Source organism: Osmia bicornis, chromosome 6 (assembly GCF_907164935.1).
Source record: "Osmia bicornis bicornis chromosome 6, iOsmBic2.1, whole genome shotgun sequence".
Classification (NCBI taxonomy): Eukaryota; Metazoa; Arthropoda; class Insecta; order Hymenoptera; family Megachilidae; genus Osmia; species Osmia bicornis.
The window spans coordinates 10,801,307-10,821,005 of record NC_060221.1 but is presented as its reverse complement, the minus strand read 5'-3'; the positions used below and the strand labels follow the sequence as shown (position 1 = coordinate 10,821,005).

At 38.6% G+C, this 19,699-nt stretch overlaps 1 protein-coding gene across 1 annotated transcript in view; it reads left to right on the top strand.

Annotated features, from left to right (window-relative positions):
* Positions 1-15,006, top strand: part of LOC114880608 — an 88,505-nt gene extending 73,499 nt beyond the window's left edge. Inside the window, exons 8-10 of the mRNA XM_046286203.1 lie at positions 13,949-13,984; positions 14,521-14,559; positions 14,785-15,006. Of these exons, the coding sequence (XP_046142159.1) occupies positions 13,949-13,984; positions 14,521-14,559; positions 14,785-14,931 (222 nt within the window). The 3' untranslated portion in view covers positions 14,932-15,006. The remainder of the gene's footprint in view (positions 1-13,948; positions 13,985-14,520; positions 14,560-14,784) is intronic.
* The last annotated feature ends 4,693 nt before the right edge of the window (positions 15,007-19,699 follow it).

The following is a 19,699-nucleotide window of genomic DNA, read 5'->3' as shown; positions in this document are numbered from 1 at the left end:
TTCAATCAATAGCAAACCTGTGACCTAATCAATAGCACAAAAAACTAAGACTTTTCCAATCCGCACAACGTACCGATTACGGTCTTAATGCGTGGGCCCAGTCCCGGGCCGGACACCGCCACCACCGACCTGCCGCCCGCGCCTGCGCATTGCCGTGTGATAACGTTCCCGCATGCACCCTCGCGCAGCGCCAAATTCAAACCAGTCGCACGAGTTAAACATGCAAAAAGCCACACATGCTGGACATGCTAAAAAAAAACCGCGAAACGCGAACAACGGTGCCGGTCAAGTTGTCACAGAACATTTGGGGTTATTTGTCACATGTATTCGCCAGGATTACCAATGTATATTTGCCGTCACTGCGATTCAGATGATTTTGATTAACGATAAGACTGCTGACTTAATGATCTTCAATAATTGATAAGTTAGCTACAGCTATTTTCAATTCATTTTTAATGATTTAGAATTCTCAATTTTATTATAGTTGTAGTAGTAGTAGTAAAGAAGCGGGTGGGGAAATAAAATACCCCTAGTGTCACTTAGATCTTAAAGTTCTTTTGTGACATCCTCTGGTTTATTAGGTCGATTCGATGAGGCCTAGCTCACTGTTAGCCACCAAGCCGTAGAGGCTATTTATCTTGGCCCTCTTTAGATTACTGGGGCATAGGAACATTTTGCCCTAAGTTTTGTATCTTCTCTGAGGTAGGGCAGGACATCGACATAGTATATGTATGCTGTCCTCCTTTTTTTCTCCACTTAGCCGGCAATTTATTTGCTCGGTCAGATCGAGATTGTGTAAATGAGTCCGTAGGGTCATGTGGCCTGTAAGGAACCCTATGTAGGTCTTTATCCTTGTTTTGTTCATAGCCAGGAGTTCCTTCATTCTGCTGGCTGATAGTTGTTGCATCAAGAGTTTTGCCTGGCGGCAGTCCGTTATTTCTACCCAGGAGGTCAGGTGTTGCCTCTCCAGGTCCTCTTTGATGAGTTTGTTCCCTAGGACAAAGGGGACGTCGACTATCTGGTGGACTGGGCTCTCAAGGGTGCCCAGTTTTACCAGAGGATAGACGACACCGTCAGCTATCTCATTACCCTATACACCTTGGCGTCCAGGAGTTCACATGAGGGTAATTTGTTCAGCCTGCTGAGTTGTGTTAATGCCTGCTTGCCTTTCCAGACAACGGATGATTCTGTGCTAGTCTTTGCAAGGGCATTTATAGCTGCTCTGCTGTCTGAGCAGATGCAAATCTTTTTGTACTTAACTCCTAAGGAGATCTGTAGTTTCGCGCATTCTGAGATCGCCAGAACTTCGGCCTAAAAGATCGTGGCCAGTTCCCTCAGAGAGAGGCTGGTTCTGTGTTCCATCTACGGGCCACAGAAACCTACCTCAAAGCGGTTGTTATTTCCTGAGCCATCCGTATACCAGATGTCAGTGCCCAGATTATCCAGGAATCCCGCTTTCTTCCAGTTGTCCCTAGCTGGTGTATGGACCTTGATCGTCCTTTGTAGCTGTTACTTCCTGGAGATTCTATCCTGCACAAATGTGAACGGGGGGTTGTGTAGGAGCTCCAGTGCCGTGTATCCCTTCCTGGTGCTCTTCCATTCCCTCAGACAGTGCGGTGTATATGTTGAGAGTTTGGCGACGCTAATTATGACGTGCTCAAAGGGAGGACACCCTAGAGCCACTTGTAGTGCGGCTGTTGGTGTGGTTTTCATGGACCCTACGATAGCTCTCAGGTAGCTTCCCTGGAAGCTTTTGAATGAGTTCCTTGTTTCTGTTCTTCTAGTTCTGGGCCACCATACTATTGCGGCATAGGTTAGCCGCGGTAGTAGAATGGCTTTGTAAATCCATAGGGCAATGCTGGGCTTGAAACCTCAGGTCTTTCCTAAAGCCCTTCTGCATGCCAATAAGGATGTGTAAAACTTTTTGCTCTTTATATCGAGGTGCAGCTTCCAGCTGAGTTTGGAGTCGAGGTATACTCTCAGGTATTTTAACGAGGAAATATATAGGAGGTCCTTGCCCCATAGATTGAAGTAATCAATGGGTTCCGCTTTGTATTTTCTGGTGAAAATTATAGCCGCGGTCTCTGACGGATTTACCGTTAGTCCCTTGGCTTCGCACCAGTTTTGAATGATCTTAAGTGCTTCTGTCATGAGAATGGATAGGAAGCTCCCTCTAATGAGGACGGCTACGTCATCTGCGTATCCGAAGATGAGGAAGCCAGCTATATGTAGGCTTACCAGAAGTTCGTCTATTACTAGACACCACAGGAGTGGGGGTAGAACACTACCCTGTGGACAACCCCTAGTAGATCTACCGTGAACCGTGATGTCACTGTGATTGACTGTCACCTTCCTGCCGTTTAACATGCTCTGGATCCAATCCAGCAAGGTTTCGGGGGTGTCGCGGTGTATTCCCGTATTATTTGATATGATGTGTTGTCAAAAACTCCCTCAATATCCAGGAACATTCCCAGGGCATAGCCCTTAGCCTCTAGCTGTGACTCGACTTTGCACACAAGGTGGTGTAGAGCCGTGTCTGTCGACCGTCCTTTCCTATAGGCATATTGTGAGGCAGTCAGAGGCTGTTGAGTTAGTGGGCCTGTCTTGAGATAGCGATCAACCAACATTTCCAACGTTTGCAGGATGAAAGAGGTAAGGCTAATGGGTCTGAAATCCTTTGCCAGGATGTGTCCGTTTCTCTCCGGTTTGGGTATGAATACCACTTTGGTGTTCTCACCCAATAGTCTAAGGGCTATACTGGCCCTGAGAATTTTCGTCAGAGGGCGTATTATCCCTTTTGTAGTAGTGTTGGAAAGATTCCATCTGGTCCAGGTGCTTTGTATGGGCAAAACGTTTTGATCGCCCATTTGATGTCCCTGGGCTGCTAAATTTTGGCTGCTAAAGGCCAGTCCCGGGGCGTTTAGGAGTCCCTGGGTCTTGTGCTGGAGCAGTTGTTTGTAGAGGTTGATTCTTGGAAGTTCGGAAAATGTGTTTCCAAGAGGTGTTTTAGCGTGTCTGATTCGCTGTTAGTGAATTCCCCATTCAGGAGTTGCAGGCAATTAAGTTCAGCTCGGTGGTCTAAAGATAGAATTCTGCATAGCCTGGAGGCATCTGGGGTTTCCTCTATGCTTCCGTAGAAATCTCTTCAGCTTTTCCGTTTGGGTTTTACTATGGCTTTGCTGTATTCCTTCTGGGAGCTTCTATAGGCATTCCAGTGTACAGCAAGCCCAGTTTTCCTTGCCTTGTTAAAACATTTTCTGGTTTCAGTCTTGAGTATGGCTAATTCAGGGGTCCACCATGGTACTCGAGACGATCCTGTCCTAGGTTTTAACGGGGAGTTTGCTTCATAAGCATCTGTGATGGCATTGCCAAAACAGAGTACTGATATTTCCAGGTCTTCCCTGATGTGGAATCTGGTTGGGATGTTCTTGATAGTGGCAGAGAGGTCTGCCCTATATCCATCCCAGTTAGTGCGTCTTGGATTGCAAACCCAAGTAGTGGCAACGTTTAGTTGCAGGGAAAAGCGGATGAGTCTGTGATCGGATCCTGAAGGTTCATTTGAGACCCTCCAGTCTTTTACCAGGTCCACTAGTCCCTGTGAACTAAGAGTGATGTATGTATATGTTACCTCCTGTCTTCTAGAGTTCATGAAGGTCGGTTCAGTTCCTCTATCCAAAACACACAGTTCTGTGCTGATGAGAAATTCATGGAGGCTTTCTCCCCTTGGGTTGATGTTGGTGTTGCCCCACCCAGTATGGTGGGAGTTGGCATCACAACCCAATAGGAGTTCTAGTCCTTCTTTTCTTGCTAGTTCTGTGAGTTTCCTGACTTCTAGTTGCGGTGGAAGGTCTGGGGAGTCATAGGACATATAAATTGAACCCAATAAGATCTCTCGGTTCCCTGCGTTGTCTAAGTTTAGCCTGAGTCGGATGACTGTAATGTCTCCGTAGCTTGTGTTACGTCCCACCTTATGGGTGGTTATTCTGCTAATACTATGATATACGGGTTCTGTCGATTAAAGCGCTAAAGTGCACCTTGACCTACCTTGGGGGTAATATAGGGTATAGGATAGGGGTGCAATGATCTGAGTACACGTATATAGATATTCGAACATATGTATATTTTGGTTCTGTTATTACATACCCTTCGTTGTCTTCGAGTGTTGCTAGTATATTCTCGTATCGCACTCGTCGGTCACTCACACTTAAGGTCTCGCTTTTCGCTTACGTTGCGGATCGGATACGACACTAGACTCGCGGCGCGTGGCTACGACTCGACCTTGGAAGATGCAAGCGGTTGGTGGTGGTCCCGCACAGCACACGGGTGCACTCTTGGAGCTTGTCCAATTACACAGTCCAACAAATTTGAACTTTTTTGTGATCTGCAATATCCATTACGTGATTCTTATAGGCTTTTGTTCACTGATTACGAATCTGCAAACCGTTTTGCTCCTATACGTACAGTTTTTGAGAAACAGGCATTTTTGTAAAAACGTGTAGTTGTGGGAAAAAATGCAGTATTACATGAAAACTAAAAACGCGAGGAAGTTCAGGTTTATATCAAAAGATAGAGGAGACTTTCCTCTATACGTCTGTATGAACAATTATATTTTTTGATGATTTTTAATATTTGTAAGTGCTTGTCAAAGTTTGAAAAAGAGGTGCCGTCGGTAGTTTGTACGCGCTATGTTTGTATTTTTATGAGAAATCTTTTATCTAGCAGGAATTTACTATACAGGATTGCATTCTATGAACATTTCTGATGAAGAAACCGTTCACAGAAAGCATCGGTATGGTTTGGTGTTGGAATAAATAAAGAAAATATCCATCGACAACGTGAATACGACGCGTTGCCGCCAGGCGACCATTGTATCCCTACCTCGCCGCGCCAGTGCCGTAACTGCGCGTAATCCGTATACCTATGGTATCCTTTAATAACTATTTGCTTTTTAATAGTAAAATTTGATTTAATTGTGATCTAAAATTACATGAATGCTATAACATTGAAATTGATAATTTTCATAAACTATTATAATCAAATTTATAACATTTAATTCTATATAGCGTTATTTTCTTTTAATCAAACTTTGGATATCACAGTTAGTTTACTAAGAAATCATCTGTCTATTTTTGTAGCTCATTAAAACTCTTACTGTCCGTGCACGTGTTAAGAACACAATATTAATTTCCAAAAATGCATTTTTTGCATTCGCATTTAGACTTTTTTCCTGCAAACCTCGGGGATGTGAGTGATGAGCATGGTGAACGATTTCATCAAGATATTGCAAGAATAGAAAAGCGTTATCAAGGAAAAAACTTGTGTGCAATGCTTGCAGACTATTGTTGGACACTAATGAACGAAAATAAGGATACAACGTATAAACGTGCAGCAAAGCGGAAACATTTTTAAACTTCTATACAATAGGTAAGTTTAGTCATGATAATTAATGCAAGAAGATAACAAATTCAAAGATTATACAGACTCATAGTAAGCCATATATGTTAAAGTGGTACAAGTGTCCGTTGCGCGTAGTTACGGCACTGGCGCGACGAGGTAGGGATACAATGGTCGCCTGGCGGCAACGCGTCGTATTCACGTTGTCGATGGATATTTTCTTTATTTATTCCAACACCAAACCATACCGATGCTTTCTGTGAACGGTTTCTTCATCAGAAATGTTCATAGAATGGAATCCTGTATAGTAAATTCCTGCTAGATAAAAGATTTTTCATAAAAATACAAACATAGCGCGTACAAACTACCGACGGCACCTCTTTTTCAAACTTTGACAAGCACTTACAAATATTAAAAATCATCAAAAAATATAATTGTTCATACAGACGTATAGAGGAAAGTCTCCTCTATCTTTTGATATAAACCTGAACTTCCTCGCGTTTTTAGTTTTCATGTAATACTGCATTTTTTTCCCACAACTACACGTTTTCACAAAAATGCCTGTTTCTCAAAAACTGTACGTATAGGAGCAAAACGGTTTGCAGATTCATAATCAGTGAACAAAAGCCTATAAGAATCACGTAATGGATATTACAGATCAAAAATCGTGTTGCACCGTGTTATGGGACTGGTATCTCAGACCACGGCGATACACTCGTGTTGAACCGTCGGCCGAGCACGTCGTTGATGATCTTCGTGGTTTCGAGGAGCCTAGTCGTGGATTTACTGCGAGTCGCGAACGGGAAGCACTTCGTCTCTGCTTTACGCTATCACGGAACTGGCGTACTTGCGTTGCACCGATAACTTATACTCCCAAAAGGGGAGTAGGTCACGCTCCTTGCTTGCGAAAACCTGCAAGCAAGGGTTTTTCGCCATCGCATTCCGCGAGTTCCCCAATTTCGTATCGCGGACGTTGCCAAGCGAGAAAACGCTAATGTTTCGCGGATTCCAGAGCGAGACCTCATTGAAATAGCGAAAGACGAAAATGGGTTATAACTAGGGACGTAACACTTGCCTGTGGTAATAGGGTCGCATTTAGTCTTTTGACTATGATGCAAGTCCTACGTTTGACCTCTGAGCGTGCATAGTAAATGTTACCGCACCCACCCAGTCCTCTGATAGCATTGTGCACGAGCCATGGCTCTTGTACTAATACTGTGCTTGTGTGCATCACTGCCATGCTCCTGGTAAGAATCGCCGAGGCACTTTTGCTGTGATGCAAATTAATCTGCATAATTTGAATACCGTGTAACCGTGCTCTCCCGTCGAGAGCACGCTTCCGAGGGATAGAGACGGGGAGAGAAATAAAGAGGAAACGCTCAGATTTGCCAAGAGGAAAATATCACAGAAATATTTATTCTAGACTTCTTCACGTTTTAACATTGGGAAATTCGAGGCTCGCGACCGTTACACTTGCGCTTCGATATTCTCGGTATTTCTCGGAGCACTGTGTCCTTGACCTTCGCGTCGCGTTCACACCCATACATACAATCCGACCGTTACGCTCGTTAACATGCCTTTACGCCTGGTAATTTATTTTTAATTGAGAGACCTGCAGTCGGGTTCCGGTAATTTGCTCTGTGAATTTGACCCGGAAGCACTGACTGTCTCGATCATCCCGCACAACTCGCTTAGGCAGATTTCTCACTCTCTCGAACTCTTAAGAGCCCGGTTGGCCGGGAAAACTGCTGCAGGTTGTGTGTGTGTGGCATGAGAGCAGTCTCGGAAGAAAGGCCAGAGTACGGGTTTTCGTAACGGCAGGCTAGCTTGCGAAGAGTGCGTATTTCTTGATTGATCGTAACTGAGCTTGGTACGCGTCTGCACGCATTGGAGCCTCGAGCGAGGCATCGTCAACCAGGCAGGCGAAGTGAGTATTCGAGGCACCACTGCTTTCGCTCCTCCTGGTGACTACCCATTCTCCAGCCTTCAGGCCTTTGTTTTGTCTGTAGAGGAGTTTAACGGCCTCCTCGGCAGACAGACCCGGTTCCTCTACGTGCACCACTACACGATGACGTTTGAGCAGTTCATCGACTGGCAGCACATGTAGGCTGTTTCCTTCGATTTTAAATTCGGAGGCGAGGCTTTTAAGCCAGTCTCCGGTCGGTTCGTCCGCGCATCCGAAGATGATCGCCCCGTCACGTACCCAAGATCCCGAGAAAATCGGAGCCCTAGTGTCATCCGGGAACTCAAGGATTTGTTTCCTGATCAGGATCACCTCTTCTGCTCTAGTTTTCTATTCGGGTAGTTGACCGGAACCACCGCTAGTTTACTTATTCCTTGGGTGGCCTGTGCATAGGACCCTTGGTCAGAGACCTTGGGCTTCTTGCCCTAGTGATCCGAAGGACTAGGAGTGGTGTTTTCCGCCCTGGTGCGTTTGGGCGCCCCGAACGGTTTGTTTTTAGCCTCGGCCCCTGAAGTGTTAGGTTTTGTTACCTTGGGGGGGGGGGGGGGGGGGGGGGTGTGGCTGGGGTTGATTTCCCCTTGCCCTCCTCCTTTAACATTAGTTTCTTATAGCGGCGTCTTGCTGCACCGCTATAACGAACCCGGGATTTGTGCTGCTCTTTCGAGGAGCTCGCCCCTGTGTTGGTGTTGTTCTCCGGTCGTTCCTTCGCTAAGAAAGCCGCGCCCTGGAGCGCGCATTTAGTTTATGCTCTGCGTTCAAACCGTGATCGTAATCAAGGGCATCGGCGCCACATCGGTGTAATAGGACTCGTTGTTCATGAGCAACCAATAATTCGATACTATTATTCCTTTCTTTTTTTAATTCATTATTCGATACAACTTTTGCCCAACGAATCCTATTATACCGACGTGGTGCTTATGCACTTGATCACGACCACGGCTTGAACGTACGGTAAACCCAACACACTCGTGGTTCGGCCCGCGCTAAACGCGCTTCCTGGTTGGCCAGTGTTTTTCGTTAATAACTTGAAAACGAAGCCTTAACTAACATTTTGACAGTTCTGGGACACCCTGTATGCGACAAAGGATTGTGGATGCATGCTCAGCCATCAGTGTAGAGGCCATAAAAAATACGAAACAATCTTTTATTCCCGTCTACGCGAGTGCATTGCAGTTCGTAGACACCATTTTGTACATCGCTACAATTAAGGTCGGTAAATTTCGATTTGTCAACTACATTGGAACACGTACAACGGCGTAGCATATGATACTCCTTGTAATACAAAGCTTTTTAATTTTTTCTCGACCTAGATAAAAAAAAAACGTTATCTTCCGATATTTACCGAGTTCGTCTTGAAATCCTCTGACAGCTAGGCGTACAAAAATTGTTTATTTGCAAAAAATTCAAGATGACCTTAAAAAAACAAAAAAAAAAGAGTTGACAAATAACTTTTTATAATCACGTTAAAGCTCTCTTGAAACCATGCAAAAGCTGTTAAAACATTTTCGATCTGACTGCTAATAACAGAGTAATCTCTACTGATCACGATTGGTGTTTCACCCTGTATATTAAAAATATATGTTTTCACTATTTATCAGTTGAGTGTAAACAAGAAATATAAAAATAACAAAACTGCACTGCAACAGATATCTTATGATTTTACTTTACTTTTGTCAAATGACTTTACTTTATGTACAAATGACTGTATGCAATTTATTAATCTCTCTCACATCTTCTGTATCTGTATGAAATTGACAAATTTGAATTCTCAATTATTAACGAGATTTAAATCTGTTGGTGCAATTCAATTCGAGCGCCATCCATTACCGATGACATTACGTCATCTCCGATTTCGACTCTCTACTTTTTTTTCTCTAACCACATATTACGTTATATCTAACATGATTTATATAGTATTAGAGTTAAGATTATGAATATAATAAATACGTTAATCATACTTTTACACCGTATCGTGATTCTGTGTGCCCCTCCAGCCCTAACAGGTTATGGGCCCAGATAGAAAGAAAGGAAAATTTCATTTTGGTTAAACTAATAGGATATCGGTAACGCGAGTCCGAAATAGTGAGGTTAACCACGTGCTTGAAAAAGTGCCGCGAAAATAATAATGGCTTGTAGCATTGGAAATATGACCAGAATAGAAACTTTAAGTAAAGAAAATTATGATACATGGTGTATGCAAGCCGAAGCGTTGTTAATAAAGAACGATTTATGGAACTATGTAAATGGAACAATAGAACGACCGTTAATTGATCCCGAAGATCCAGTAACGAAGGCTGCAGCGAAGGAATGGGATATAAATGATCAGAAAGCAAAGTCTGATCTTATTTTATCAATTAGTCCTTCGGAATTAAAACAAATCAAGGCGTGTCAAACCGCAAACGAGGTATGGGAGAAATTACGTTCTATCTACGCATCGAAAGGTCCCGCGAAAAGAGCGTCATTATTAAGAAAGTTGACGACGCACCGTATGTCCAGTGGAGAAGACGTCCGAGAACATATAGATAAGTTCATCGAAATAATTGATAAGTTAGAGGAAATGAACATTGATATTCACAAAGATTTACAAAGTGCGATGCTACTTAATAGTCTGCCTGAAAATTATGAGAATTTCAGGTGTGCCATGGAGTCCAGAGATGATCTTCCAGATTTAGATACCTTAAAGATCAAAATTCTGGAAGAATTTGAGACCAGGCATCAGAAGACGTCAGAAGATCATGATGCGATGGCAGTGAAGGGCAATTATAGAAGAAATGAGGATTCTCGAAGAAAGTAGATGAAGACTAAAGGACAGTGGAATAATACCAAAGAATATGCTGCTAGAAGACCAAAGATTGTTTGTCATAAATGTGGTAAAGTAGGACATAAAGCTCCTGACTGTTATTCAAAGAGAACTGATCATAAAACTTATGGAGGTAAATCTCAAGAATTGTTTTATGTAAATTGTGATGCTAATGATGAGACATATGTCGCTATTGAGGATCCAGAAAAGCAATATTGGTGTCTGGACAGTGGTTGTACGACTCATCTTTGTAAAGACTCGTCCAAGTTTATTCAAATGAAACCTACAGACCGTGAAAAACTAAATTTAGCCAATAATGCACTGGCTACGGTCAAGGCTAGAGGTAATGTGCGTATCAAAACATGTATGAATCAAGAAATGAAGGATATTGAATTTGAAGATGCCTTATATGTACCAGAACTAAGGTCCAATTTAATGTCTGTTGCAAAAATTACAGATAAAGGTAACTCTGTGATTTTTAGGAAAGAAGAGGCAATTGTAATAGGACGAGATGGAAGAGTAAAATTAAAAGCTGGTCGTCTTGGAAATTTATATTATATTTGTGAGGAACAAAATGAAGCAGCTAAGAATATGTGTTCTGACAGATCAGGAGAATCCCAATTAAAATTATGGCATGAAAGAATGGGTCATTTGAACATTAGAGATTTATTAGATATTGTAAACAAGGAACATGCCATTGGTATCAGTATTCAAAGAGAAACACAAATGCCTGTGTGTGAAATATGTATACAAGGTAAGCTAACCAGCACCTCGTTTCCAAAGAAAAGCCAACGGAGCTCAAAATTATTAGAGATTGTGCACTCAGATGTCTGCGGCCCCATGAGTGTCGAGTCTCTTGGTGGAAGCAGATATATGTTGTTATTTATCGATGATTACTCGCGATGGAGTGAGGTCTATTTTTTAAAAAGAAAAGATGAAGTGTTGCAAAAGTTTAAGGAATATAAAAGTTATGTAGAAAGACGTACTGGATGTAAAATTAAATACCTCCAGATCGATAATGGGCGCGAGTATTGTAACAAACAATTTGATGACTTCCTGCGAAATGAGGGTATACAAAGACGTCTAACCGTGCCTTATACTCCGGAACAAAATGGAGTTGCTGAACGCAAAAATCGCACACTGGTTCAAACTGCAAGATGTATGTTGTTAAATGCTGAATTAAGTCATGGATTTTGAGCTGAAGCCGTATTGACTGCCAATTATCTGGGAAATCGGTGTCCAACAAAATGCCTAAAAGGTAAGACTCCGTTTGAGTTTTGGAATAACAGACGGCCTATTTTGAAACACTTAAGGGTATTTGGAATGAAGGCGTATGTATTGAACAAGGATCCAAATAAACCAAAGTTTGCACAAAGGACGAAAGTAGGAACTTTCATAGGCTACTCAGAAACGTCGAAAGCATATCGAGTATGGCTTCCCAATGAAAAGAGAGTAATCGTATCCAGAGATATTCGTGTAATTGAGAAAGGAAATTACAAACATAATACATGTGTGGATCAGGAAATTGTTCAAACTCCTGAACAATGTAACGAACCGGATACATGTATTGGAAATGAAAATGTTCTTATCGAACCCGCAAGTTTAGAAAATGCAGAAGAGCTGATCGAAGAGCAGACTGGTCAAGACGAAACAGCTGATGAGAATCAAGATGCAATACGGCTGATGAGAGCACCAGGAAGGCCTAGAGTCGAGAGAACCGGAAAAAGGGGACGCCCTAGAAAACTATTTCACTGTCGTACAAATAACAATCAATCAGCTCCAAATGGAGGTACTCAAGAAAATACGGAGGAGAACCATGAAGAAAACGAACCAGAAATCACGGAAGACCATGAGACTAATCTGGCTGAATTGGTGGCAAGCATAGCCGAAGTTTTAATAGATGACGCGCTTACTGGCGAAGACAGACTAGAATGGATAAATGCAATAAGAAACGAGGTACGAAATTTAGTTAAAAATGATACTTTTAAACTTGTACCGCGTCCATTAAAGAAACAAGTAATCGGTTGTAGAACTGTATTGACAAATAAGTATAATTCGGATGGCTCTCTAGCAAAACGGAAAGCTAGAATAGTTGCCAAAGGGTATGCGCAACGTCCTGGGATAGAATTTTTTGATACTTTTGCGCCCGTAGCGCGACTGGAATCCGTACGATTATTGCTTGCTTTAGCAGTCAAATTTGGCATGACCATTGAACAAATGGATGTCACAAGCGCATATTTAAACGGAATCCTTCCAGAGGAGGTCTATATGGAAAGACCTGAATTATTAAATGAATGTTTGAATGCCTTAGCCAATGATGTTAAGGAAGAAAGTCAAGTAAAGAAAACTGCAAGAGAGTTATTAAGTTGTTCGAAGGAAAATAAGGACCTAGTGTGTCACTTGAACAAAGCCATTTATGGCCTACGTCAAGCGGGTCGACAGTGGCATAATCGACTTTCTCAAAAATTTAAAGAAATGGGGTTTAAATCGACGGTTGCTGATCCTTGCGTGTACCATTCAAAGAGGGGCGAATCTACGTTGTTCATAATTGTATATGTTGACGATATGTTAATTATTTCAAAGGATTTAAGTTGGATTACAGAAACTAAAAGGCAGTTAGCCGATGAATTTGATGTCAAGGATCTCGGTAAGGCTCAGTATTGTTTGGGAATAGAAATTGAGCAGGCATCTGGGACAATAGGAATATCTCAAAAACGATATATTTTGGATCTATTGAAACGGTTTGGGATGGAAGAGTGTAATCCTGTGGCTACTCCCATGGACAAAGACTCTGCATTGAATAGAGTCAGTACAGACCATTCGAACAAGAGGAGGCCGTATCGTGAACTTGTCGGTGCCCTAATGTATCTCGCTGTTGCCACGAGACCCGACATTTCTCATCTAGTCAGCACATTGGCACAATTTAATGATTGTAATGGAGAAGCCCATTGGGGGCTGCTAAACGGGTATTGAGATATTTAAAAGGTACTATAAATTATAGCATTAATTACAGGAAATCAGACGATTGCCCTAAGATATATGTAGATGATGATTGGGGGCGATGCAAGATGGACAGGAGATCATATACAGGATACGTCACAACTTTGTCAAATGGTCCAATTAGTTGGAGGTCCACCAAGCAACGAGCTGTGGCCTTGTCATCTACAGAGGCGGAGTATGTGGCCTTGGCAGAGGCTGTTAAGGATGGGATTCATTTTTCGGAATTCCTCAAGGAATTAGGATTTTGTGCGCTATCGAAAATGACTGTGTATAATGACAATCTTGGCGCGCAACTACTTGCAAAGAATCCTATTGTACATCCGCGTACTAAACACATTAATATTAGATTTCATTTTTTGCGTGACGTTTTTAAGAAAGATAATTTTAAATTAGAGTATTTGTCGTCTGAAAATATGCCGGCAGATGTGCTCACGAAACCGTTGCCTAGAGATAAACACTATTTTTGTATTAAACACATGGGAATTGTTTAATGTGGCAATTGTTCGTGATGCTCGTATTGAGAGGAGGTGTTGGTGCAATTCAATTCGAGCGCCATCCATTACCGATGACATTACGTCATCTCCGATTTCGACTCTCTACTTTTTTTTCTCTAACCACATATTACGTTATATCTAACATGATTTATATAGTATTAGAGTTAAGATTATGAATATAATAAATACGTTAATCATACTTTTACACCGTATCGTGATTCTGTGCGCCCCTCCAGCCCTAACAAAATCTAAGATATTCACTGATTTGTACTAATATTTATAACAATATATTTGCAGAACAATGGCAGCAAACCAGGTGCTTCAATTTCCAAGGTGAGTAGTAACATTAAACAATTAATTTTTTGGCGTGTCGGTTCATTGAATTGAACAAGTTGCAAAATGAAAACTGCCGCTTTCACCAATGACTCATGCACAAACTATTTAATTTACTTTTTTCTGTGTTTCAAAAGTTTTCTTCCACTTAATATGAATTTATTTTTTAAATTGGGACGCAATATTTACAGGAATCCTAAAGTAGAGATTTAACGATATCATAGCATACTTAATTTATTTTTAACTACAAGTATTATTGAAAAATAAGAGTTGTTTGTCTGTTTTTCTTTTATATTCCAATTTTATATGACAGGCATGGCTCGTGGTTTACGAGCCATTAAATAATTTGTTAAATTATTATTCATAACGAGGGTCTCCATTTTAAGTTAAATCATTGAATGGCCAACACATTTCAAAATAGATTGAAATAATAAAAGCACAAAAACAAAATGTTATTTTCCAAAATAAGTTTAATTGAAACAGCCTATTAAATTTCCATTAAGTATATTTAAAATTATTATTGTTTTTTGTTTTAGGATCACGAGGCGAAGAAGGTTGCAGATTTGAATTCAAAGGTAACTATACGTATCTAGAACTAACTATACTTAATTTCTTATTTATACATATCAAATATAAAAAAATTACTTTACCTGAAACCGATCGTATCAATCGATATGTATGTAAAAGAAAATGTTCAAGAGGATTTCAAACGGAAGAATCTTCAGCCAAAGATTCTTTAGCCAAGAGGTTTTATCAATTCTAGGGAACGTGAAATGTTATTCGCACCCATTTGATTGCAGGAGGGAGCAGTGAAAGACAATGAAAGGGATTCGAACCAGAAAATCAGAGGGGCGATCTCGACGTCGAATTTAACAAAGGCGGAAATATTCACCACGGTTTTTGGCACCCTCGTTTCAATATTCACTACATTCACCCTTGCTTCTTAAAAACACTATTGACCTCGATTTGCTCTTTCTTGGGAGAAAAGAGATATTTAGAAGTAAATTTTGTATTGAAACATTGTTAATTTGTACTTCAATTTCTATTGAACTTTAAAGTAACATTCCATAGGTTTAATTAAAAATACGAAAGGAAATGTATTCTTTGAATAATCATTAAGTAATTTGAATATGCGTTAATGTAAAATTTGGTATTTAAATCGACAACACTTGATTGTGAATGTGAAAATTACAAGAAAAAGAATATGTTAAATAAATGTCATTTTGTATGAAAAAATGTGTTTTTTTTTACATTTCGCTTTTTTCTATTGCACATCATGAGAATTGATAATAAAAGATTAATAATTTATATATTAACAAAAAATTAGATCCGTTGACGGAAATCCAGTCAACTTTCGGGAGAAGCAAAAAAGCAATTTGCAATTTCGAACAGTTGCAAAATCATAACATCTTTGCAGTCTGTAATTTTATACTTAAGCGAATTCGTTTCGTCACATTGGACTCAAACTGTCGTAACCTTTTGTTGTTACCAAAATAAGCAAAAGGCAAAATGAAAAATTAATGATAATGTATATTAATATTACTTCACGACAGTAGTTCAGCGTTACTAACTTTTAAAACAAATATTTAGGAACCCCAGTATATTAAAATGTTGATAGAATAACTATTAAAAAGTTCAACTTTAACAAGATTTCAATCTTTAAGTACAATTTCAACATTTTTTTAAATGTAAAGGAAACAATTTTCATTTAATTATAACAGAGAATCTTGATCTGCGTATTTTTGCGATTCCTTTAGAATTTATTTAAAAAGTGAAGTGTACACTCGCGATTAAATCAGACTTCCCCAGGGAAAATGGCAATATCCCGGCTCCCCGGTTTCGCGACTCCCACCCTTCTCCATAAGTGGTCCCTGGGATAATGATGAAGTAGTTAAGAGGGCCCTATATGTATACACATACATATGCAAATATACATATGTTACTCACTGGCCTCTCACCATTTGCGTATAAACATTTATGCGGGAGAATTTGAACTGATATAAATTATTATTCATACCTTTTATTTTTATGCTAAATTTTATAATGTTTAATAATTAAAAATTACATTATTTTGTTTCTAAGTCGCTATGAATATTAATATCGTTAAAATTAGAATTTTGAAAATTCTTGATCCCCTAGGAAAGCCTAATTTGATCGCCAGTGTAGAAGTAGAAGAATTACGTTAAAAATCGACATGACTGTAATTTACAATATAGTATTTTATATACAGGGTGGCCCACATAACTCTTAACAGCTCAATATCTCGAAAACTATGACATCGATTTTAAAGTTTTTGGTCTCAAATTGCATGGATCGGAAGGGCCTTTCTAACTACATAACCATGAAGTGGCCCACCCTTTTTCTTTAATGGGGGGGCGTGGGTACCTTTATAATTTTAAATGGAACCCCCTATAAAACGTTACATATTTAGATTCTACAGGAAAAAACAAGTATATTTTGTCTGAAACATTTTTTGGTCATATATTTCCATGATGAGATTATAACAGTTTAAAGTTTCGACTTGTAGGTACCTACTTGAAGCGCTCGGAAATACCATTATTGAATTGCGTCTGTGAAATTAGCACCTCATTTTCAAAAAACAAAACTTTTAGCAACAGTTCTATTTGCACCCGCAATAGTTCTATAGTTCCTGATAGGTTTCAGAAATAGTTCCGGCGAAATACCTGAAAAAATAGCATTTTGAAAATATGAGGTGCCAACTTCGCATGGCACCGCATCATGCGAAAAATGTTATTTAAATCATCGTACTGACGATGAGAACGTTTTCATGGATAACTGAGTCAAATTCAAGAATTGTACCTACAAGGAAGTACCTACAAGTCGAAACTTCAAACTGTTATAATCTCATCATGGAAATAACTGGCCAAAAAATGTTTCAGACAAAATATACTTGTTTTTTCCTGTAGAACCTAAATATGTAACGTTTTATAGGGGGTTCCATTTAAAATTATAAAGGTACCCCCGCCCCCCATTAAAGAAAAAGGGTGGGCCACTTCATGGTTATGTAGTTAGAAAGGCCCTTCAGATCCATGCAATTTGAGACCAAGAACTTTAAAATCGATGTCATAGTTTTCGAGATATTGAACTGTTAAGAGTTATGTGGGCCACCCTGTATAATTGCACGTTCACTCTGTTTTGGTTTTAAATAATTAAAATTAATTTAAATGTACTATAAAGGCATTCAGTGTCTTTTAATTGAGTGTAAAAGTGAGATACTTCATTATAAATTATAACAGCCTAATTGCATTATACCAAAATGTATAGTTAAATGATTCATCTTGTACATAGACATACATTACCAGTCTTAGATAATAAAAATGCTTTCTAATTAACCTAGTAACGTGGATAAAATTCTCGTATACGTAACATAATAGTGTAGTTGGTTTCGAAAGGAAAGCATTTTGATGATTATCAGGGCAAAAAGCGATGCACCTTACGCAGTTACGATACTTTCTGCTCCTCGGTTACATAATTCTTCAATTTCAGTAGTTTCTAAAATTTACGAGTTACCACTACTTTCCATTGTCCATTACAATTTCTCTTTGTTTTAGAATTAAAAACCTAATAGTACTATCCAAAATGACATATACATCAATTTTAAACGTGGAAAGTCTGGACTCGTCTCAAAATGTGTTTTTTGGATTTTCACTGTTCCTCAATGCACTGATTCAGTTAAAAGTTACAAATATTACATTTCAAATTTTCTACAACATAACTGAAAGTCGATTTAAAATTTTGGATTTCCCAAAAACTTAATTATAATGGTTTACTAAATATTAACCCTTGAAGAACGGAGCCTGGGTCGATCGTGACTCACACTTACAAAACATATATAAGGATATTACCCTAAAGTTAAATATGTATATCACTTTTAAATGAAAGAATTTCATATATTAGAAGAATAATTTTGGAGGGAACAGTGTACAATTTTTATAATGAAAATAATATAAAATACAAAATTAAATTAAAATTGATCGTTGCTTTCCATGATCGCTGTTCGAGGTTTAATACCATTTGTATTAATTGGAAAGTACATTGTTTCCGGTCTCTTCTGAGACATTTCAATATTTAATAGATACTAGGAAAAAATGAAATATCCAAACTCCTTAATATAAAATACAAAATTAAATTAAAATTAGGGCTTTCTCCATGTTTCGCCGTGCAATGGTTCAAAAGAAAATGTTATTATCCCTGAAACAGTAATGTGGTATCTTATGTATTATAGTATATACTACGAAAACTTGAAATTACATAAATAATTAAGGATAATATATTGCATATTTTGTAATACGTAATAAATATTTTGTACATTATTGTTACCTGAATTAATTAGATCCAACATTAGTATGTACATTGCACTTACACTTAAATTTTTAGACCCTATGTAAACTTAAGTATTGAAATGTTCAGACGATAATAAAAAAAACCACATAACCTAATATTGTAATTATTTTGAAAATTATGGTAACTTATATAACAAGAGTTCTATTTATCCTGCTATCTCTCTTCGGGTCTATATGATCCACAATGGAAATTACATTTCCATATATGCTATATTTTTAAAAATTTCCTTTTAATTTTTAATTTTATATTTACTTTTTTAATATTGTACATTTTTTATAAATACATTGTTTTAAAACACCATACAATTATAACATATTTCAAGTGTCATAAAATGAAAGTGTAAAAGGAAAAGAACAGGTTTTAGGGTTTACATAAATAAATACTTATTATGGAACCACATAAAATTAATTAATTCAATGACATCATATATGACACCATGTTAAAGGTTAAGAAAATTATAAGAGAGAAAAATTCCACAAAGGGTGTCTTGTCCCATATACATGTGTATCAGTGATGACGTAGTATACAACATTGGGTCAATGATTTGCCACGATGCAAAGGTACATACGTATAAAAAATATGGCAATTGATCACTGCTATAATATTAAAAATCAAATTTACTTAATCTATCACCACAGATCTTCTTATGAATGTTTTGATATCATCAAACGTACATTTTCAGCATGAATGTCATCATAAGATAACAAGCCTTTACGGACAATCGACGCGTAAGTGTGCCCAAATATAATTGTTATAGTAACCTTAATTCTGTACATATTCCGTTATATTCTTGATACAAAACATAGCTACATATAAGTATAAACAGTAAAGATTTATAATGTGTGCTTTGAAGGATGGAATTATTATTTCTTTTACTTTAAATTAATAATATTCGGTGTATATGAATACTGTGTCTAACTTGGGAGTGCTCTTCATCTTTAAAGGATTAATATGGCGGAATCGTGATAAAAATATGCAATTGACCAGTGTAAAATTCTAAGAAACTTATGAGTCCTTTAATTAACCATCCCGTTATATCGTAGCCAAAAATTTGTCACTTGGTTTTCTTTCAAAACTGACAATGAGAGGTTATATATCGTTCTATGTTAACCTAGAATCCCCTATTTTCACATGTAAAATTCGAAATTATTCATTTAGATTCTATTTACAATATGCTTGCATTTCGTTATTACTGTTATTGTAGTAGGCGATACTGAATATTTTGACAAGCTACTAATACTTTTAGATGCAAGTATGAAATGTGTGGTATAAATTAGCGATGATGAATCTACTGGTCATGGAATGAAGTGAGTCTTTTTTGCAATAAATGACAAGATTGCCACAATTTAT